The sequence below is a fragment of the Elgaria multicarinata genome, chromosome 9 (assembly GCF_023053635.1).
Source record: "Elgaria multicarinata webbii isolate HBS135686 ecotype San Diego chromosome 9, rElgMul1.1.pri, whole genome shotgun sequence".
In the NCBI taxonomy this organism is placed as follows: Eukaryota; Metazoa; Chordata; class Lepidosauria; order Squamata; family Anguidae; genus Elgaria; species Elgaria multicarinata.
Window position 1 is genome coordinate 36,643,780 of NC_086179.1, and position 23,862 is coordinate 36,667,641.

Here is a 23,862-nt window from a genome sequence, read left to right on the forward strand (position 1 = left end):
TTAGCAGCATCTATTGCAACCAGAAAAACACGATTTTTGCCTGCAGCACAATCAGCAACTACTCTTGGATTCATATCATGTGTGTTCGTTTTCTGTACGTTTGATCCATCAGAACAAATTATTAGAAGCTAAATATACAATTACTATTAAAATACATAGTGCAATGTTATTGGTGAATTCTTCCATTCTGTTAATATCTCTGATACTAAGATCATAGAATCATAGAATAGTAGTGTTGGAAGGGGTCTATAAGGTCATCGAGTCCAACCCCCACTCAATGCAGGAATCCACCTTAAAGCATCCCTGACAGATGGCTGCCCAGCTGCCTCTTGAATGCCTCTAGTGTGGGAGAGCCCACGACCTCCCTAGGTAATTGGTTCCATTGTTGTACTTCTCTAATAGTCCTGATGTCCAGCTGGAATCTGGCTTCCTGTAACTTGAGCCCATTATTCCATGTCCTGCACTCTGGAAGGATCAAGAAGAGATCTGTGGGACAACCTTTCAAATATTTGAAGAGGGCTATCATGTCTCACCTCAATCTTCACTTCTCCAGATTAAACATGTCCAGGTCTTTCAGTCTCTCCTCACATATAAAGTATCTGTGCACACACCCAAAAAGCTTCTGTGCACGCACACACACACACACACACACACACACACCCCAACAGCAACAACTAGCAGTTCCATTTCTGACAATTGTGAGGTTTGATAACCCTTCCCTTGTCTTTGCTTCTATTTCTCAAGAACCTTTTCACCCAGAAGATATCAAAGCCCCTTTCACACACTGTGGTCAGAGCTGCCTTTTTCCAGCTTCAGGTGATACTCCAACTATTCCCTCCATTGGGGAAATGTGTTTTGACCAGTGTTTGCATGTATTAGTAATTTCACCTCTAGGCCATTGTAATGCCATGTTCATGAACCTGCTCCCACCGAAATGTGAGATAACAGTCTACACCTGTAGTGTCTGTGAACGCTAGGAGTTGTCCTCTAAGCCTAATTAGCCAGACAAAGCAGGGCAATTGCCTATCAAATAAATGGACGATTTGCCACCATGCCTGACAGACTTTTACTGGACTGCTCCTTCAGGACCCAACTTCGGACGAGCAGCTGATTTGGCGGACTGCCTCCTACCTGGGAGTTGTCAATTCCTGTGCTACCTCCCCCTCTGACAAAGGCTGAGTTCCCAAGGTGGGAGTGGGAAGACAATCTCTGAACCTGGGTCTCCTGTTCAATAAGCTCCTGAGAAGATTCCTCCCTGACTCCCAGAGAGTCTTGGAGAATTTCTTCCCCCACTCTCTGTCTTGACTGAGCTTCTTCTCACTCTGCCTCTGAGTCTGACTTAGAAGCTAAAACCAAACCAGGGAGCCTGGGCCCCATCTTGACACTGCCTGTGAAGACCATTTGGAAACTGCATTTTGTCCCATTATGGAAATTGCATGAAGGCATTGTTCCTACAGCAAGGCACAACCCCTTCTCTTGAGAAGCCAGTGGTTTCTTCCTACCAAACTATCCATAGCCCCATGTGCAAGAGGCAAGTGGTCTCTCTTTCTGAATGCCTGATGGTGCATATTAGATGACATGATGGAGATGTTTGGCCATTGCTGCATGTTGATTTAGTGTCTTCTGTGCATGGGTGATGTCAGTCAAAACAGTGATTGGTTTGGTGATAGCAGAGCTTTCAGGGAAGTCATGAGAGTTTGTCAGTGTTGCTATGTTTAGCTTCCGTTTCTTAGGCTGTTGTACTGTACACTCTGATACTGGTTGAGTTTAAGATTATGACTACATTACAATGGTGTTAGTTCTGCCATAGTAGTCACCAATGTAGTGGCACCATTAGATCAGCCTGTCCAAGTAGCTGGAACCATAAAATAATTGCAATACAAGTTCAACCAAAGATCCCCTGAGCAATAACTTTCCTCAAAAACAGGTATAAACACTATCCTATCCTTTCGTTTTCCCTGTCACAGGAGATAGTATGGAAGCCACTGCAAAATTTGACTTTAATGCATCAGGAGAGGATGAACTGAGTTTCCGGGCTGGAGACATTCTGAAGGTAAGTGCCAGCCAAAGATTCACCAAGGTATTTTCTGCTAAACACTGTGTTTATGTGCTTGTATTAACGATGCATTCCAGGAAGTAGTAAACTAGAATTGCTTCTTAAAATGGCAGCTAAAAGCCCGAGACTCAATGATTTGCTAGGTTGCAAAGGAACGTCCCCTCCTCCTTATGCTATTCTTTAATTTGTATTTCAAAGATAAGTAAGAAGAACAAAGTATTTGTCTAAGAGTTCAAGTAGTAGCTACAAGGGTAGTAAGCACCTGCAAACTCTGGAAGAGGTATTTACAAGGCAATTGTGAGACTATTTGGGGACAATTTCCAAGAGAAAGTGAGCAATAAAGGAAAAAGTCTTGCTTCCCAATGCTCTCAACATCCAGAAAGAGTAGTATCATCATAAATGTGAAATATATTTCTCACACAATATGTACCCACAAAGTTGGACAGTACTGAGCTGTTTTTGAAAGGCAATATGAAGCACAGCGTTGATATAGAGATTAAAGAGGCAGGAAGGGTGAAGCCTGTTGACAAGAGGAAACCTACCTCCCCACACTAACCTCCTTCTCTAAAAGAAATTATCCGAAACGAGTTCTCTATATGCTGGAACAAGTATATTTCTCTGGAAACCTAGTTCCAACAATTCAAGCACTAAACAACAACTGCTTTTAGAATTGTCACAATTTGAGTATGTATTGTTCCAGAGGAAGAAAACTAGTTGTATTAAGTTTTAGCATAAAATTAGCCACTGGTATAGCTAATCTAGCCAGTATGTAGCTGTATAAATCTTTTGACAGTTTGGTTTGACATGACATTGCCAAGGTTGAAAGAAAGATTAATTTGTGGCTATTCTGTGATGAGAAAAATAAGAGGAGCATTTCTATGGTGAAGGTAGATGTAGCAAGAATGATTCTCTGTTGCCTTATACATTTAAGTCATTTACACCAGTGTAAGTAACTTAAAATTCTACCAGATTAGGAAAGCCATTGATGCTCACTAAACCTGAAGAGGTAAAACCAAAACACAATGACCACAATTGAACGCAGACCTGAGCATTGAAATCAATGGACTTAAGTGCATTTTTCTTCATTGACTTGAGCTGAATGTGCTTTGGCAATCCATGGGCGGTGGAAATGGCTATGATGGACCCATTGGTGTTGACTTGAGTAGGAGCAGAAGTCTAATAGAGAGTGTTATCTTAAACCAAAAACAAACCTGAAAGCAAAATAGGTTTAAAGAAACTGGTAAAAACAATATATCAAATTTTGGTATAACTATGCCTGTTAAAATAAAATCATGTTGTTCATAGAAAATATTTTTAATCTTAAAATAAATATGTACACTTAAAATTTAAACAGAATGGTCCACATACAACAAACATCAAACATAAATCCCAAACGCGTTTCAACCATAAATGGTCTTCATCACTGGGGAGAGAATTATATGCGGATTTTTTTTAAAAAAAACTTACTATACAAATTTTAAAACAACTTTTTATGCCCCAGATATAAGGAGTTCCTATAGGACCCAAAGATGGCTCCTATAAGTCTTCAAGGATGTAACAAAAAAGATGGGGGACTAAGCATTCCCTTCGGTCTTCAAGAGGCTTGACTCCCAAGTTATATCTGATTGCATAACTAATATCTCAAGTTCATGTAAGCAGGTATATGCAGGATAAGTAATCTTATGCATACTTACTTGAGGAAAAGTGCTACTGAAATTGGTGGGACTTTCTTCCATGTAGACATGCCTAGGCCCTCGCTGCATTTCTTTAAAGCAGGAATAACAGACCATACTCAATTATTCACAAATGCCCTGGTGTGTGCACACATGCACATGGTTTTACACATCAGGACTGCTTAGGTTTCCGTCACCTCTTTAGTTAAATTGGAGGATTTGTATTTCTCTAGCGCAGACTGCTAAAAACAAAGCAACCTATTAAAAGTCTCACACAGAACGCTTTGAGCTCTCTGTAAGATCTTCAGAGCACAGCTCCTTCATCACAGACACATTAGAAATGCATGCTCCAGATCCCTCCACCATCTGAACAAGTCTGCAGGAATTTGGACAAAACTAACAAGCACTTCCTCTAATACCTGCCTATTTCCCTCATAGATTTAGTTAATCTGAATGTACCCTTAGCTTCCCACTTGGCTGCGTTTTTACAACAGCTCTTGATACCAGCAACTCCACAATCTCAATCTAGTCTACAGTTATTCCAAATTATTTAATTTCCTCTTGTTTCCTTTTTCTTTTTGATTGCATTGTCTTCCTTTGAAGTCTCACTCATTTGCTACAGGACAGGTCTGGGTTAACTATTTGGCTAAGCCATGTTATAGAGGATGCTACCCAAGATGGCGTCTTTACATAGTGGTTGTGTGTAAAAGACAGGCCTACGCTACTCTCGGCACTTCTCTTACTTTAAGTATCCCAACAGCCAGAATGTGGTGACGTCCTTCTGACTAAGGTTATCAAACAGGACTAAAGTAGTGCACTACCAGACATAGCTACAAATCTAATTTAGGGAGACAGCATTCACTGCCGCTCATTTAAGTCTAATGCAGCTGATCGGTCTTTGAAAAGTCTACCATGTTGACCATGGATGTGCATGTGTGTATGTGGGTGGGTGGCTCCTGAAGGAGTTTGTGGAATGTCTTGTTAAAGCATCAGATGAAACATTAATACAAATTCTACTAACCTAACACCTTAAACCAGGCAGGTATCTTCACAGTGCCGAGTTGGTGCTGTGTCCCTTGAAAACCTCGCACTTTATCTCCCCTGGGGTGGCGTCGGGTAATCCTGACGCCGAAGAGGGAGCACTGGGTTTCTGGGTGGCCATCTAGGGACTGGAGCCACCCCAGCCCTCTTCCTGGTGGAAAGCAACCAATCGTAGGTCGCCTTCCGCAGGCACCGCCCAGCCATGCCTCCGCTCCAACTCTTGACGCTGTCTTGCACGTTCTTGCCTTGCTCCAGAGAAAAAAGTCAGGGTAAGTCCCTGGCTTTTTTTCTCCGCAGCTTCAGTGGAAACCCCTGAGGTGGGTGCGAGATTGCAGCGGCGGCATATAATCGATGCTGTGCCACCATGCACCCACCCTGGGGCTTTCCTAGCATTGAGACAGCTCCCAAGGGTGGGGAACCCTTTTCAACCAAGAGGCTGCATAAGTCTCCACAGGATCCATGCCAGTGGTGCGTAGGGCCAAAACTTAGAGTGGGTGGTCTCCAGCAACACTCTCCCTTTCTCCTTCCCTCCCCCCCAACAAAAAACCTTCCCCCTCTTGTTCCATCTCCCCTTCTCTCACTCTCCCCTTCTCTCCTTCTTCCTCCTCCTTCTTGTGCCTATCTCAGCACACAAAGAACTGGGGGAGGCAAGAAGCAGCAGTTCCCTACATTACCAACAGCTCACCCCCTCACCGTCCCATGTCGCCTCTCCTCAGCTGTTTCTCTGGATCAGCCAAACCATGGTGTGGGGAGAGATCGCCTCCTCCTTGTTTCCCCTCTCCTTGCACAGCTCAGCAAATCTAGGGTAACAGCAAATCTAGAGAAGTGGGGGAAATGGGCTGCAGAGGGAAGAGGCCAAGAAGAGTTCCACAACTCTTCCCTTTTACAAGACATAGTGATGGCCACCAATTTGGATGGTTTTAAAACGGTATTGGACAAATCCGGGAGGAAAAGTCTAGCCATGGCTAGTCGTCTTGATGGCTACTTCCAATAGCAGAGGCAGTATGCCTACACAACGGTTGTGCATCAGTAGGACGTACACCAGTTGCTGGGGAACATAAGCAAGAGGCTGCTGTTGCACTCCGGACCTGCTTGTGGGTTTCCCGTGGGCTGCTAGTTGGTCACTGTGTGAACAGAATGCTGGACTAGATGGACCTTTGGTCTGATGCAGCATAGCTCTTCTTTGTTCTTAAGAGTGGGGAAGGGTTGCAGAAAGGCCTAGTGGAACGAATGGGGATGCCTAGCAGCCATATGTGACTAGAGGTTCCCATCCTTGTCCTGTACTTGTCACTTTCAGGACAGTCCACCCCTTGAACTGATTCTTAGCAATTTACCAGTCACTGGTCAAGAAAGTTTTTACAGCCTGTCTCTTAATTTGGATAGGCTCCAGCTAAGATGTTAGGAGGACCATGTCCTCAGCTGCTATCTCTGTATCTTTTCTTTTGGAACTTTGTTTCTGTTGACTAGAGCCATTTCTTTACATTATGAAGACTTTAGCCCACAATCAGGGGTCATACGGTGGCCCCAACCCAACTCTCTGTTGGATAATAGGAAAAACTCTGCATGCTTCCAGACGCTAGGGAGTGATAAGAAGTGTTCTGTAGTTTGATCAGTTCCTTTTTTCCTGCTTCCTCTCCTTCCTCTTCTTTCTTCCGCTGTCTCTGCAACAAGTTCCATGTGGCTCTCTTCCGGAAGGAAGGAAAGAACCATATTTCTTGCCTTCACTTACTTACACTCATACACCCAGTTTTAGGGGGTGCTTGTAGTTAAACATGTTAGATAGCCTGCTCTGATGATGTGTATACAAGCACTAATAAAGTAAGTTGATTTGAACTTCTTTTATACTGGCTCTAGCCTGAGTTTATTGCCTCCAGTACCAAATGTTGTGTTGCCATGCTTTATCTGTATAAAGCAACTCTGCTGTAAGTCACACCAGACTTTCCAACACTGTCCACATATTACACATGGATGCCTGGAGGGGGGTGCAGGGAGAAGGTTGGGCATGTAGATCTTCCCTAGGAGCTGAAATGCTGTAGTCAGAGTTCCAGCTCTCAGGGAAGCCTATGCATGTTGACCTCCATATGAGTAGACTTTTCCCTTGCTAATGCATGGATGTAGGTCATGGGGACAGCAGAAACTGAAGCCTTAGACATGGATGGACCTTTCCCTTGATGGTGTGGAGCCTGTTTTCACATGCATAACACTTGAAGGAGGCTCTTGCCCCAATAGTCAAGCTGTGTTCTTCCATCACTCCTGTGAGATGAGAGAATGGAGTTCTTTCCAGAAAATGGCTGAAACTTGATTTAAACTCCTGCTAACAATGGTTAACAATGGGGAGCATGGTCTGTGACTCAGTGAGGTGTGGGACCTTCAAAACCTAAGCTAAGCATAAGGGCTGTCTGCCATTTAAATCCAATCCTGGTTCTCCTTGTGGTGTACAGATCTTAAGCTCTCAGGAAGACTGGTACAAGGCGGAGCTGAAGAGTTACGAAGGATATGTCCCAAAGAATTACATAGATCTTCATGTTCCCAGGTAAGTAAAACCAGTACTTTTAGGTCAGTTTTCCAAAGTGTTTTACTTGGATTGTGCATATTTGAGAAATTATTTAGTAGAAAGTGCTGAAAAGAAGAAAGGGGGGTATGGGAAAGGAAATATTTTGAACACAGCTTTGCCCACATTTTTCACACGTGTCTTGTAATGTTCATACCTACCCTTCCTCTCTCAGTCCTGTCCAGAAGAATACACAACTCTGTTTTCAGTTGAATGGTGTTTTCCTAACTGTGGCTCACAGAGATACCAATATCTTCCATATAGATCTCATTCAACAGGAGCATGGCCTAAGGGCGAGCGTTTTATTGCACGCTCGTTGCTGGCCACTCATGGATTGTTGTGGGTCCCTCTCACGACGTTGTCTGCGTTCCGCACACCTCCCGTCCCTTCTGGCCTTCTTTGCGTGACCAAAAAACACCCCAGTAAGTCCGACTTATTTTTTGAGACGAAACTTGCCGCTATCTCCTGTTGTGTGCAGGAGAAGCAGTGTGATCAAACTGGCCCCATGAATGGGCCACGTGCGCGTTGTTTACTTCCTCTTTTGAAAGAGGAAGTAACAAGGAACAAACGTGGAGGTGGAGAACCAATGGTAAGGAAATGTGATTTTCCCCTGTGTGATGATGCTCTAAAAAAAACTAATGGGGAGATTATGCTGCTCTCAAAGCATGTTATACAAATGTCAGCCATCCACTGCCTGCCTGTTAGGGCCAGCCCAGGTGTCCCAGCGATCCAAGTGGACGCTTAGGCAGACATATTTTATTTATTTATTTATTTATTTATTTATTTATCACATTTCTATACCACCCAATAGCAAACGCTGTCTGGGCAGTTCATATTTTAAGGGGCACGGAGGAAGTGGCACACGCCAGGGTTTCTTGTAAAGCTACAGAGGATGCAGGGGCCCACAGTCTTTAGAGCACGTAAGGGGTATTCATAAGAGCACCGCCACTGGTGTAGTGATGACAGTTCCCTACGCCACACACCCCAAACAGAGCTCAAAAATGCAAGTAGCTGTATTGATCCATAGCAATAAACCAGTTCTAGCCGTTTTTATTTCCACCAGGATCAGGTCTTTTGTAAAGTTAATGAGTCTTCATTGCCCATTCAAGATCAGGCCTTTCCCCAAATTCTTTGCATTATGACAGGGAGCAATATATTGTTGCTGGGGAAATTCATTTTCCACCCGGCTACTTTGAGCATTGCAGCTAAGCTAGCGGGAACAAGGAAGTCTAAGGGGATGGCATCAGCATCCCTGCTAATCAAAAAGCCTCAGCACTTTGTCCCTACCAACCCTGGCTCCACTACCAGACTGAGCCCACCTCATGCATTGACGTTGGAGCAAGCAGGGCCATGCCCAGGAGTCATGCCACTCCACCACTGCCATGCGTGTCAGCCACTCCCACATCTTCCACGCATTTGGGACACGTGAGAAGGTCCCTTACTGGCATACTGGTGTACACACACAAGCTCGTCCATGTAAGGGCTTATTAGGATCCTTCTACCTTGCATGAAGAAGCTCTAAGCATGCACTTTGGTGCACATGTAGGGCCCTTTCTCACACATCAAACGTGCAAATGGCAGGGTGGCACCAGGTACATCGGTGGTGTGCAGGAGAACTATCCCCCTCACACGTTCTTTGAATACATATGGGGAGGGTTGTCTGAAACCTCCTGTGGTGTGCTTTCCTGGGCTGATCGACTCCCTTCAACTGGCCCTGCTGCCTCTATTTCATCCCATTGGTACAAGCTTCTTCAAACATGTCATTATACACACTCAAGAAGAGCACCCACACTTCACAGAGAACAGTATCTAATGGCAGCTCAAGCAAACGTTATGCCCAATGCTGCCTGCCCCCCATCTGTCTGTCTACTTCTAAATTGTCCTTCCCTGACTGGCACAATAGAAGGACATGAGGCTCAAGAAGATATTTCCCATGACTCTTCTCACTGAGATGTTACAGGAAATTCTGTGTTGATGTGGGAGGTGTTGGACACAACAGCAGTTTTATTTATTCTATCATGGGATGGAAGGCGACGTGGATGGAAATACTAAGTAGTCTCCCATCCAAGCCTTGACCAGACCAAGACCTGCTTAGCTTCAGCAAGGGTGCTGCAACATGTACCCTTAAAATGCCCTGGGTTCTGCAGAGGATTTCTGCCACAGTCAGAACGTATGAGGTACTGCTCTTTGCTATGGCTCAGTGCTTTGAGCAACTGGTCCCTGTTGAGGGCATTGCTCTTTCCCTCATGTCAGCCCTGTGATCCTAAACTGAGGCCTGCCTTTCCTCTTAACCTCTGATTGGCAGTACTATGCTACACAAAAGGCTTTAAGGGCCTAGATTTTATACTCAGACGATGTTTTATCACACGTTCGCTACTGCCCACTTAAGGATGTGCGCGCGTCCTTTAGATGACGACGTCCGCCTCCCATGCGCCTAGTGCTCTTTCCACTCTTTTTTCTGTCACGAAATACACCCCTTTTAATCTGTCTTTTAAAAAAACAAAAATAAAAAAACCCGGAATGTGCCGCCATTTCCTGCTGTGTGCAGAAAAAGCGGTGCGATATAAATGGCCCCTGAATGGGCCATGTGGTCGTTGCTGCTTCCTTTTTCTCTCCCCATGTAAAGAGACCATCACTATTGTGGGGTGGCAGCAGGAGGCGACGGTAAGGAAATGTGAAAATCCACCCATCTGATGACGCTCTCAGTGTAAGAGTCCATGCAAGAGATTCAGTAGGTGGGACCAGCAATTTGCAACTCAGTCCTATGCTGCTATTCCATTATATAAAGGATATTCATTCGCCACCCATGAGGCAGAGGGAGAGATCTCTGCTCGCTTGTCAAGAACAGGATGCTGCTTTTGCTGCTCTAAAGTAAACTAGGGTTTTCCCTTACCTGCTCAAGCGCGTTCATTGTGCATGTAGTGTTTGTTTGTTTGTTTGTTTTTAGCAATCTCTTGCACTCATTGATGAGATGGAATAGAAGGCACTTGTTAGAAGTTTGGAAACAGAGAGTTCTAGGATTGGTGCTACACAAACTGATTCTGTGGAAATAGCAGAAGAAAAGGAATAATTTTATAATCCTCTTTTCCAAGCAAACAGCCTCCACAAACAGTATAATCCAACATACTTTTTATTACTGAAGCCGTACAGACCTGCTGTTGAACTGGCCAGTGAAGAAGCCTCAGCTGCTGCATTCTGACCCCCTTTCCTTTTTGTCAGCCCCTAAGTGTCCCTGCTTACCAACCCGATCAAATCACCTCTAATCAGTTAGCATCATTACCCAAACCCATCAGTTAGTTAGAGAGGTTGTTAACACTGAAATGCCTTCAGCACTTGCCTCCAGTCCTAGTTGTACAAACACACTGATTGTAGTGGTTAGACTGTGTCAGACTAGGACTGAGGAGACCTGAGTTCAAATCTCCACCCAGCATGAAGCCCACTGGTTGATCCTGGGCCACTCACTGTCTCTCAGCCTAATCCACCTCCCAGAGTTGTTGTTAGGAGAAAATGATGGGGATGAAGGAGAAAATGATGGGGATGGGGAGAACCAAGACACTGTCTAATGCTCCATGGAGGAAAGGTGAGATATAAATCTAATGATGAATTTAAAAAAAAATATTTACAATCCTTCTGTACAGAATATATAAACAACCAAACAATACTGGAGCTTTTTTTAAGCCTCTTTTCTGAGAATGCTGCGCTATAGCAGAGAACTCCTGCCTGGTGGCTTGACTTCAATAGGCAAGATATCTGGCAACGGAGGTTTCTAAATAATTATTTGCATATTATTAACCTGGATGCTTCTAGGCGCTGGGGGAATTGTCCCTGGTGTGTATGTGTTGCACCACTGCCCCCTGCTGGCTAGAACAAAAAAGACCTATTTGTATAATACAGGTCCATCTGCTGGCAGCTGAGGAGTGGAGACCTTATATAGGCCTGTATTTTATGTATTGCTTTTCCTCTTAGAAGTGTTTGTGCCTATATATCACATTAGAGTGATATATGATCATCTTTTGAGCCTCTTGAACTGTGTCATTTATTGGTGTGTGTGTCCCCCTCCCCACCCAACCCCGGTAACAAAATGTTTCTTATAACAATCTCATATATATGTACACACACACAGGCATTGCATTTAACAGTCGGAAGGAATGGCATGTTTCCATTTTCCACTCTGAGCTGCAGCGACACTCTGAATTTTGATAGGGGCTGGCTTGATGTTGTTCATCTTGGACACTGGAACTAGGCTGGAGGGATGTATGGGGTGTTGCTGTTGTTTTTAATCCATTATTTCTTTAGCAAATGATTGGGTTGTGCTCTTTCAGAATGAGCCATGTGGCATTTCTTCCCATTGTATCCTTTATCTTTACCTGGCTTACAGTGAAATCTCCTCTCCAATTTCTTTTCCATTATCAATTCATCTCTGTGTGCACTTGGCAGCTGGTTCCACGAAGGAGTATCCCGTCACAAGGCTGAGAATATGCTCAGGGACAAAGGAGTCGGCTCTTTCATCGTCCGAGCTAGTCAGAACTCCTCAGGAGACTTCTCCATCTCTGTCAGGTACCTGTGGTTTATAGTCTTCCTTCTTATCATTTAAGAAAGATTGATGTTAGGTGGGAAGGACCGCTCTGTGGCAGACAACTTAAAACAGTGGTGCTTTTTGTCTCTGTGTGTGAGAGAGATCTATGTATTTCTAAATACGATTCCTGCCCCCTGCTTCCAAGGAGGTCTCAGGAGGGTGGCTTATAGTAGCCTTCTCCAACCTGGTGCTCTTCAGATTATTGGATTAAAAACCCCAGCATGTCTCAGCCAATCCTATGTATTACTAACTTAGAAGTATGTCTCATTTTGTTCAATGACACTTACTCTTCAGTAAGCATCCCTACATTTGCAGCTGAAAATTTCTAAAAACAGAAACAAAACACAATCTTAAAACGTATACTAGATTAAAGCAGCTTGAGCAACAGACAATAGAGTAGTTTTAAAACCTTCTCAGTAGCTCTTTCCAGGTGTTAGCTTCTGTGTTAAGCAAAAGCAGCAAAGAGTCTTTTGGCATCTTAAAAACTAGCACATTTATTATGATGTAAGCTTTCATGGACTTCATCCACTTCATTAGACTTTCATCCACTTCATTAGATGTACAAAGAGTTATCCTAAGTTAGTACTGCAGCCGTGAAGCAGCCTGATGCAGGTGCATGAGGTGGCAAAATTTAGGAAGAGTGGCACCAGCTGCACCCACAGGCACATTCACTGCTTCTTGGCCCCGCCAGCCACCTGCACACAGCTGGTGGGACCAAGAAGCAGCCGCTCAGTCACACACCTTCTGCCCATCTGGACTGCTTTCTTAGGCAGACAGCTGCACTCTCCTTGGTCCTGCTACTTCGAGTTCTGTCTTGTCGCCTGCATGGCCAGCCAGCTGGGTGGCCATGCTGGTCACCGACGAGGCCAAGAAGCAGCTGACTGCTCTCTCACTCGCTTTCCTGCATCTCCCGGAACTCTCAAGTCTTGTGAGACATCTGGGATGAGGTCGGCTGAAGTCTTGTGGGACTCTCACACCTTGTCCTGTGCTGCCTTGCCTTCACTTCTTTACTGTCCTCCGATGCCGTATCTCCCTTTTTCCATAACCCTGCTAGATCCAAGCACATCAGGCCCATATTCCTCCAACAGGTCAGCTGCACCATATTCCTTCAATACATCCACAAGGTAAAAAACAAATTAAAGGTCCCCAAAATATCTAATTTATTTATTTATTACATTTTTATACCGCCCAATAGCCGAAGCTCTCCGGGCGATTCACAAAAATACACGCACAAGCAGTCCCTCCATGCCCTTGGTCTTTCCATGGGCCTTTTGGCAATGCCTGACAGCAACACTTGAGGAATTGACAGCAATTTAAATGAGAGAGGGAGTGATTTGGGTAAGAGCCTGCAGTTGCCTTCTGGATTGCTGAGTGGAGGCAGATGGACTGTCTGAACCCAAGCATAAGACAATACTGGCAGCAATTCAAACAACGGAGAGGGGCAATTCAATTGTTCCACCCACTGTCACCTGGTCACCCTGGTTGCTGCTGGCTGTTCTCATAGCAGGCACTGTCAGCAGCTGAAAACAGGGAGGGAGCCCAGAGCACTATCCCACTAAATCTCTAGGAACCCATTGTAGCCATCTGGGTGGCAGATGGATGGCCCAGCCCCAAACACATCTAAGTCCAGTGTTGTCTAGTCTAACTGGCAGTTGCGCTCCTGGGCAGAAGTCTTTCTTATTCTTATTCTTGTGTATGATCTATTTGGGTGAAAGAAAGGGAAGATTAGATTATATCTAAATCGGTGATGAGGATGCAGGTTTGAAGAGCTGGGGATTTCCTTCCTGTGTTTGGCAACACAGAAACCTTGTAAACAGGTTCCTCTCTGACCTTTTATGAATCATGATCATGTAAAAGGGCTGCAGCTCATCCTCCAGCTTTATCTATCAATACAGGTGTCCTACAGACTATTTTTAGAGAGCCAATGCTTGAGTGTGTGGACTTTATCTTGGCCATTGGTTTAGATTGGCTCATATTATATTCCATTGGCTTGTTAGAATAACAAGGCACCAAAGAGGTTACTGCCAAATTCTGCCTTCTCCAGTGAGTCTTTGTAGTTCAAAATAGCTTATAGTGTTTCTGTGAATTCTTCTTAATTTAGCCAAAGGGGCAATTAACCAACCACTCACATAGATACATTGTTTATTTGAATTGTTTTTAGCTATTTACATTGCTTAATTTTCCTATGTTAACTATTTTAGACTATTTTTATTATTTTGAAAAATAATAATAATAATAATAATAATAATATATTTATTTGTTACCTGCGTCTCCCTCTGGATCGAGGCAGGGTGCAACACAAATGCAAACATTTTTAAGAATTGTTGTAAATCACCCAGAGAGCACCAGCTATAGGACAGTATAGAAATCAATGGATGATGATGATGATGACGACGACGACGATGAAAGTTTTCTTCCTATTGCAAATAACAGTGGAGAGGCCATTCTGATGGGAGAGACTGTGAAGGCCCCTCTTTCCCCTCCCCCAGACACACCATAGCCCCAATGGAACTGAGGGGGCCCTCACTGGCTGGATTTTTTGTTTGGTTTGGTTTTTTGAACAGCTGTGAAATGCTAAATTATACAACAAATGCCACAGCTACTTTGGGGCTTTTGAGCATTGCTTCTGTACTCCAGCCCATGTTGGTTTCTACCAGTCCACACCGAGGGTATTTTCACAAGAAATCAAAATAACGCTTGTAAAAGGTGTAAAAGGTGTCCCTCTATGAATCTTGTTAATGCAGGATGCAAAGCAAGATGGAGCCATGTAAAAAATTAGATGAGCAGAAATCCAAAACTATTGCCAAACGTTCTGTTTTATCCTCTTGGTACTCAGGCATGAAGAGGATGTCCAGCACTTTAAAGTGATGAAAGACACAAAGGGGAACTACTTTTTATGGACTGAGAAGTTCCAGTCACTAAATAAACTTGTGGAGTTCTACAAGGCTGTGTCCATCTCCAAACATATGCAGATCCTCCTGCGGGAGGACACCAAGAAAGAACAACAGGTAAACCTTAGGGAGCTCAGTTTTTAAAGCAGCCAGGGAGAAAATGCTCCCACACTGAAAGTGCTTCCAAACGAGGTTTTGCATCATGAAATCACCCTGCCTCATTCACGGAATTGACAGGAGATGATGACATCTTCCATTGTAACCCTCCTGTGTTTTCCCAAGGCTTCTTTTTTCTTCCCACAAGAAAACCGTTAAAGAGGAAAAGACGGAATAGTGTGTTTTGATTGCTAGGAACTGTCCATCTGGATGTACCCTTACGAGTGTTGGTATGGAAACATGGCATCAGAAATCTCAATGAAGTGACTTTTCCCATAAGATTGGCCAGCCTATACATTTTTATTCCTGGGCTGTTTCCATTATATGATGCGCGTAACATGGTTCGTCCCACCAATCTGATATGCTACTCCTGAGGTTCATGTATGCACGGGAGCAACCAACCCCGAAAGGCTAATCCGTTTGATATCCCCTAACCCAGTAGACTTCTAGATCCATGACTCACTTTTAAATACAACCTACAGCAGTGGGTCGCAACCCAAAAGTGGACTAGGAGATCAGTCCAGATGGGTTGTGGCAGAATTGTTGCCACCATGTTGGGCAATTGTGAAAGTGGGTCCCATGCTGGAGGTTGCGAGTCCAAGACGAGTCTGGACCAGTTGAAGACCACTTACCTACAACATGGGACTCACCTATTTGGATAGCTCCTTTGAAGTTCTGGCTGGTTCTGACTGAAACCCAGAGCAGATTCACTGGCCTACTAGCATCAGAGCAACCAGCCTCTCATGCTTTCTTCCCTTCCTCAGATGTGCTTGTCAGCATTTTCAAAGCCTCAAGAGACTCAGTTATTGTACTAATGCATCTTAGCCTGGAGTAATCTGCTGCTTTCAGATGGGGTGCATAGAGAGTCATAAAACATAGCTCTTATAGTGCTTTAGAGTTTTGCAGGGCTTTGCATATTTTACCTTAGCAATTCTTACAACAACCCTGTAAAGTAGATCACTGTTCCTCTACCTTGGCAGAAGGGGATGAGGCTGAGCGATAGGAATATGTTTAAGGGTCCAAGCAGATACGGCATGGGAGATCTGTAACTGGATCACCCAGTTGTTCATTTTACTTATTTACCCTCAAGCAGGCTGTACTTGGCATACAGGCCAGAGGTTTCCCATCACTGGCATACAGGAATCCTTGGCAGAACTAGGTTGGATCCAATCTGACTGGAATGAGAACAGCAGAGTGCATAGCTTCAGGAAACTGTGTTATGTGGGTACTACTTACAGCAAGAGAAAAGCAAGGCAAGTGTTAAAACGCTGATCTATTCCACAGAAAAGAATGCAAGAACAATGATACAGAACACTGTAATTCAACAACAGAATAACAATAGAGCAGAACAATAGAATAGAAGTTTGGAGCTATGATGGACTGGGAGAGAAGCATTTGTGTTGTTTTATTGAAAGGACACAGAGTATGCTTTTTGTTAGAGCTGAAAGTTTTATTTCACGGTGGAGTCTATTGTTTGTCTGTCTTTATTCACAAAGCAATCTGCACAGAATGTGAAGGGGACACTGAGGTTTGAAACCAAGGCATGGTTTTAAGCATAGTGACAACAAACTGGCAAAAGTTCTTGGAATGAATGAAATGCAAAGAAAAGAGATTGGGGGTGGGGGGGAGAGAGATTGCAAAACGTCTTTGAGAAGTGGAGAGTTCCTAGGCTACTGGCAGCTTGTTTCAGCCTATGCCAGAAGAATGAGGAAACCGCAGATCAGAGGTTGCAAACCATTACGTACACAACAGTGTTGAGAGGGAGAATGCACGGTAACTACAGTAACCAAAGCCCTGCTTAACTAGGAAGCGGACTCTGATATTAAATTACCAGGATGTGAATGCAGAGGCAAGACAGAAGATAGTACGTGCTCACAATAGCAATGGTGTTTTATAACCCACACTGTTCAGGGAGGAGCACTTTGTTGAGTCCAAAGAGAAGGAATGATTCATTTCTGCATCTGACAGAGGTCCATCTGGTTGACTTTCTGTCCACTAGTTAATTATTTTTCATAACATTGTCCTAGGATGTAGAGCAGTACATTTGTATGGAAAGATTAATAGTGGGATAAAATATTAGCATTAGCAAAAGAGGACAGATCGTTAAGTTAGGAGGAAGCATGACAAGGGATGAAGTATCTTTAAAACAGACTGTTTAAGCCTAGATATGGCCAATAAGAGTATTTTAACTATGAGGCTAAAACCATTTTTGCTCTGACTTTGTATTGTAAAGATAAAGCTTCCCTGGCTTTGAATTGCTCGTTTGCATTACAAAAGTCTCTCTTTCTGCTTTCTCTCCTGCATTAGCAATGATCATCATGTGTTCACATAAACCGTGCAAGCGGGGTTCAAAGGTGATTTAAACTTGAAGTGTGAAAACAACCAGGAAGTGAGGATGTTAGCGGCATCAAGTTATATCTAAGACTAGATATAACCATTCTCTCCAGCTCCAATGCTGTCCATACGTGCTAGGATTACAGGAACTGTAGGAAAATTTGCAGATGCAGTTGCTAAGTCAAATTAAGCCTGAAATTTAATTTTGAAATTAAATGGAAATCAAAGAACCAGCAATTAGGATTAGACATGTACAATGCTCTGTTCATGATTAAACAGTAAGAAAAGTGCTTGACTTTACCAAAGAGCTAAAATGCTCAGGATTGCTGGCTTCAGGGGTTTGTGGTCAAGATCCATAATTTTAAAAATTAATGCAACCCCATGGGTCGTGGCTCAGTATGTTGAGGGACATGAGTCTCGCAATCACATGTTTAATACACCAATCTGACAGTTCTTTTTTTTTAACAAAAAATGTTTATTATATTTATCATTTTACAAATATACAAACAGACTTAAGACATAAGTGAAATTCTGGGTTGGATCCATATTATGAAATACTGGGTTGGATCCAGATTTATGCCTGAGCAGCTGGCAGTTCTTGGACTTTCCTGCCCTCTCCTTCCCATTGCAGCAGCTCCAGCCTCCTAAAAATGTGACATACAGACGGGGTTCAGATGACACACCACAGCTCGTCGTGGATTATTTAAACCACAACGAGGATGAGCAGCAGCACCCGCAGGCGCCAGGTTACATATCCAAGAGTTGTTGTTGCTTCTGCTGCAACACTGACTAACATGGCTGCCCCACTTGGAAACCTTATGAGAGAGACAAGGGTCCTGTTCATATATAATGACAACCCATCAGTTTAAAAAATGATGGGTTGATGTTCAGGTGTGGGAGAGAGCGGGAGCACTGCCTGCACTGTGCCTGCCTCTTCCACTTTAATAATGCACAGCCCACGATCAACTCCTTTGTGACGTGTGAACCCAGACCGCCAGGTTGTTTAGGGGTTAGCGGGCCGTGTTCCTACTTCACGTTCCACAACCTATGTGGTTGTACCGTAAAAGTGGAAGAGGTGGTTGCACTGCAGGCAGCACACCCCATCTTTCCCACTTGTTCCTGACAACCCACTGATTTTTAAACCAATGGGTTGTTGTTACATACAAACCAGGTCAAGGTCTGAATCTTTTAAGCTCCTTAAAAACAGGTAAGGCATCTGTGGGAAAAGATACCTAGAAGAAAGTACAAAACCTAACAGAAGGGACTTCTCTTTCTTTCCAGGAAGTGTGTGCTTTGAACCAGGCCAAAAGGGAACAGGAAGGAATTCACCCACCTGCAAAAGAAGCAGGAGCATCAGGGCATAAGAAAGATGTGGGTCAATGTACTCCTTGGCAGCACAAACAGGTAACACAACAGGGGAAGAATTGGGCTTGAGGGCCAACGTGCGCTAGAATGGGGAACATCTGACCCCAGATAACCACACCCCCTTTCTCCCAATCACCAATCATTTGGTAGTTTCCTGGCTTTTGTGTGTTCCTCTCCCCCCCCCTTCCTCCAGTTCTTAAAGGTTGAAATGGCTTAGTTACTGGCAGCAAAGGCCGTAAATTATAATATGCTGGTATTTTTATATTTTGGGTCCATCCCTTTTGTCTTTGGCCCTGCTCACCTGGGGAAGACAGAGCCCTCGGGAGTGAATTCGGCCCTCGCACTGAAAGAGGCCAACACACCTGTGCGAGGCTGTGTTTATTTAAGGGCTGCACTGCCATCCGGGTTCGTAGCTACCTCACCCTACCTCTGCCTTTGTGTTTGTGTGAGTCATGCCAAGCAATGGCCCAAATCGATATGCCAAACCTGAAAATCAATTCAGCACAGTGCTCTACCACTCAAAGCGAAATTAAAATAAAATGGTTCAATGAGGTGTTTTTTTCCAGACCCTCATTCCGCTTTTCTAAGCGATATGCACAGTAAGGTTGCATATTTAAATAAGACCACAACTGAGAATCGTGGGAGAGGTCATCTGGTAGAAAAGGTGCAGGATCCCACCTATAGTTGGATAGGCTGCAAAGTGGAGGTGTTTCATAATCCAAGGAAAAGGTTGTTCTTATAATGGTATAAAAATCCCCTAAACTACACTGTGTGTACACTGTAGCGGCCTCTATAAAGAAAGGCATGGAGGCTAGATCCCATTAAAAGCAAAAGAGTGCTAACTGTTTATGAGTCATATGTCTGACATCAAGCAGAAAATTGAACAAAACACACACACCTTCCTGCTTTAAAGCCAAGCTGAGCTTGACTCACTCTTAACATCTCTAGCAAAGAACAATTGACATACCTATCTGTATTGAGTCACATTGACCTTTTGTGCTGGCTAAAATGCAGGGAAGAAACCCTCAAGGGCAGTTTGAAATGTTATGTTTTGTAAAAGGAAATTGGAAAATACTTCCAGAGCTACAAACAAGAATGTTAGGAGATCTGGAGGGCGGTAGTTATTTTACGGAGAACAGAAGCTATTATATAGCATGTCTTCCAGCAGACAGATGTGAACAACAAACCTATAGGACAAAAGCAATGCTCTGGAGTGACCAATACATGGCAAGTAGTAACAGATTCTGCCACACTTTTGAATGCTTCCCCCATCCTTAATAGTACAGGCATCAAAGAAATCACATTTGAGAGAGAAGAAATGAGAGAAGATGAATTTAATATGACAGAGCAGGAGAGGAGAATGAAATTTCTACAAATGCATGGCTGTATTATTCTTTTCACTTCCCAGGACAGGCGTGGCAGGAGTCTGGATATCCAAGATGTGCCCAAGGGCCAGAAAGCCCACGAAGCAAGTGCGCCATCCATGTTCCGGAGGCACACTGATCCAGCACAGCAGCCACAGGTACTACAGCCCTGCTTTTTTTTTTTTTTTTTTTTTGAGAGGCGGACACTAGGTCAATGGGGCATGTAAGGCAAGTTTCCATTCAAAGAGCCAGACCAAATATGTCCTTCTGCAAATGTCATTTGAAAACAAAATTGACATTCTGCAAAACTTTTATGCAATTTAGCATTTAGATTCATGGCAGAGAAAGTGTAGGGTTGTCCCAAACGTTTATCTTTTTTAAAATTTTGTGTTTAAGATATAACTGTAACGGAAGTCATTTGAAATAATTTATACCTTGCCTAATTTCTGAGTCAGCACAAATTAGGGAAGAAGAGTGAGACACAAAAGGAAAGGGAATACAAAGGTGTCAGGAAACAGATGTGGTATCCGAGTTAAGCATCTTATTTTCCCAAGGACAAAATATTAGGCTTGCTGGGAATATCCACGCAACAGATACACTTCCTTGAAGGAGGATTTAACAAACGAGGAACAACCTCTCCACATTTATTGTGCAACTAAGATTTCCTGGATGGGACATTAGTGGTTTCGTGAGAGCATTTAATGTTGGGTGACATCTGTAAGATTTGCAGCAGTAGCTGACATCTTCCTTTTTCTTTTCTTGTTATTAGCGATCACGATGGGTCCGTGCCTTGTACGACTTCGAGGCAATGGAGTGTGATGAGCTTGGGTTCTGCGCTGGAGATGTCATAGAAGTCCTGGACAACTCTGATGCCTTGTGGTGGAAAGGTTGTTTACATGGACAACTTGGTCTCTTTCCCGCCAACTATGTAGGGCCTATGACCTGGTGAATTCACATCGTTGGTGACTGTGTTTCAATGAGGTTGCTCTGTCTTAACAGTCGCAGAAGAAATCTTTACATGTCTGGGTGACCTACATAGTTTTTTGCGGTCATAATATTAACTGTTCAGGTTTTGATCTTCTTTCCCAGATAAAACTCAGAGGAAACCAGTTTTGCTTTCTTCACAGCCTACGTGGGCTGTGCACAGCTATGATTTGAATCACTGATCGCATGAAACCCTCCTTGGAGCAACTTTTCAGTGATTTCAAAATTGATTGAGTGCTTTTTATTTTAAAAAGTGAATGAAGGTATGTTTAATTTTATAAATGTACATACAGCTCTTTAATTTTACTTTTTAAAGGGGGTAGCAAATAGCTCTCCTGAAACACAGGAGGAGAAGTCAGGAAAATGATTGAATCAGCTTACTGATCAGTATACCTCTCACTTGCTTTCTAAACTCAGAAAGAGGTGAAACTCACCCGGCTGGGGAAAATTGCAGCCCAACCCCCATTTTGTTTTGTTTTTGGTAAGTCTTTACACGCCCTGTTTCCTTGATCACTGTAAAATTATAGATTTTCCTGGTAAGAAATATCATTCTGTATTTTGACTGCTCTTCCAGATACTATTGCGAAGGTGCATGTGCTTGTTTATTTCATTCAACAAATAATAATTACCTGAGATCATTGCTATTTTATATCTTGAACTGAACATGTGATTTGCTCTTGCTGTTTCATTTTGACTTTAATTTGTATTGGGCTTAGGCCTCGTTAGTGCTTACCGGTTATGGAACGAAAAAGAGGCTCCTCAAAGATGTCTACAACTGTCAGTAGCAGTAGCCCCACACCTACGGAGGAGTTTGGATTGTGGCTCTTGGGTTTATTGCATACCAGCCCCTCTCAGTCAGCATGTGGATCCATATAAACATAGAAGGCACATAAACCCATACTGGAAAGATACATCAATTTAATACCAGTTTAATGGTAATGGCTTCCCCCTAAGAGTCTGCAATTTGTAGTGTGGTAATAGTGCTGAAAATTCTGGAGTTTTCAGGGTTTTCCTGGGGAGGGAATGATTATCAAACCAGTTTTAGTCTGTGGTGTAGGTATGCCCACAGTCTCCTTCCAAGTAAGACCAAGCTGATATGACACCAATAAGTTGGGGGCCTCCAGGCATTGCATATACATCAAATGTTTGTGCTGGCAAGGGCTCTCGGTTTGTGCATTTACTTATTCATGATAGATACAGTGTGTGATCTCTTAGGCTGCTAATACATGCCACAATGGAAAGTGGCTGAAGAAATGAGGTGATCCTTTAAAAACACTGTACGTACCACGTAGTGAATATGAGGCCTGGAAGCATTTCAGTTATCCAGATTCCTGTAGTCTTTAGCTTTTGCCTGTTAGGTGATGATAATCCAACTACATGTTAGCATCCATAGCTAAGACTTTTTGTTGTGCTTACTACCAACGTTATGTGCTCACTAGTCCTATGTTATTTTTATCTGTTAGAGGTGCCCTGGAAGGGGCTACTCTGTAATCCTGAGAATGTATAAAGTAATGTTCATTTCAAAAATATCTTGCGTTTTTATTCTTTTGAATAAAGATAGATATTTAGCACAATGGAAACAAAGAGGGAAACATGAACTAAGTGGTAGCTGGGATAATCATAAATACAATAGAAAAGTTTTAAAAAACCAAAAACCTAAAAGTGAGAATCTGGAGTAATTGTGCATCTTAGTTGACTTTCATCCAATTGTGTGAATAAAATCATATTGTACAATAATTCAGCAATTAAGTGATATGTTTTTATTCCATTGGAATTAAATATCAACTAGCAAAAGCATGCCACTGCCCTCAACAAATGCTCATACAACCGGGGGTGGGGGTGTTAAGCAAATTTCCCAACTGAACAAACGACCTGTCAGTCATATACACACCCCACCCAAGCCAAACACATTATTTCTCTTTCACGACTGGACAGACTGAGATCCACAAGTTCAATCGCAGCTTTTAAAGCTCAGCTAAAAACTTTTCTTTTTCCTAAAGCTTTTAAAACCTGATGTTGTTTGGACTCTATACTGTTAGTTTTACCCTACCCTGTGCCTGTTTACCCTACCCAGTGCCTGTTTGCATTCTCTTCCCCTCCTTATTGCTTTACTATGATTTTATTAGAATGTAAGCCTATGCGGCAGGGTCTTGCGATTTACTGTTTTACTCTGTACAGCACCATGTACATTGATGGTGCTATATAAATAAATAATAATAATAATTATCACCAACATTAGTAGCACCTTAAACGTAAAGACAGATTGACAGGGCCATGCAGATACCCAGGAAAGATGACAGACCAAGAGAAGTACACCACTGGTTGTCACCTACAGCCACAATTGAAACCACTGCAATGGATCATCAGTGAACTCCAACCCATCATCAGCACGGATACTTCTCTCTCACAAGCCTTGGGAGGCAGACCTATCCTGGCCTACAGACAACCTCCCAACCTGAAGCAGATGCTAACCAGCAATGGAGACTCAGACAGAGGGACCAGACCATGCAATAGACCCAAGTGCCAACTCTGCCCCCACTCCTATTCAGGCAGCACTTTCACAGGACCCAACATTAGTCACACCATCAAGGGTTCTTTCACCAGCATCCTTATATAATTTGTGTTACATACCACAAGTTCTTAATAAGCACATAACACGTCTTTTTTTTCACTACTTTTTCCAACTGCACATTTTTTCCCCAATTGCACATTTTGTGTTCAACTGCACATTAAAAAAAAACCTGGCTCATACCCATTATTAATCCAAATGAATAGAAGTAAAATCTGGTTATTTTCAGCACTCAGCCACAAAGTTTGCATATATACAGCTTATCCTTCAACAGCAAATGTGAAACAAATAATATGTGACAG

General features: G+C 43.2%; 1 protein-coding gene across 1 annotated transcript; it reads left to right on the plus strand.

The window, feature by feature from the left end:
* Nucleotides 1-1,972: 1,972 nt before the first annotated feature.
* On the plus strand, nt 1,973-21,017 carry GRAP2 (GRB2 related adaptor protein 2). Its single transcript, XM_063134637.1, has 7 exons — nt 1,973-2,053; nt 7,212-7,303; nt 11,759-11,878; nt 14,734-14,905; nt 18,560-18,682; nt 20,052-20,165; nt 20,777-21,017. Exons 1-7 carry the CDS (start codon nt 1,976-1,978, stop codon nt 20,954-20,956), a joined length of 879 nt encoding a protein of 292 aa, XP_062990707.1. The 5' UTR covers nt 1,973-1,975; the 3' UTR covers nt 20,957-21,017.
* The last annotated feature ends 2,845 nt before the right edge of the window (nt 21,018-23,862 follow it).

Bases quoted from the DNA above. Each gene is read 5' to 3' on its own strand.
- GRAP2 (XM_063134637.1), top strand. From the start codon at position 1,976: ATGGAAGCCACTGCAAAATTTGACTTTAATGCATCAGGAGAGGATGAA. The intron at 2,054-7,211 runs GTAAGTGCCAGC...TGTGGTGTACAG, and splicing joins GGGCTGGAGACATTCTGAAG to ATCTTAAGCTCTCAGGAAGA. The intron at 7,304-11,758 runs GTAAGTAAAACC...TGCACTTGGCAG, and splicing joins ATAGATCTTCATGTTCCCAG to CTGGTTCCACGAAGGAGTAT.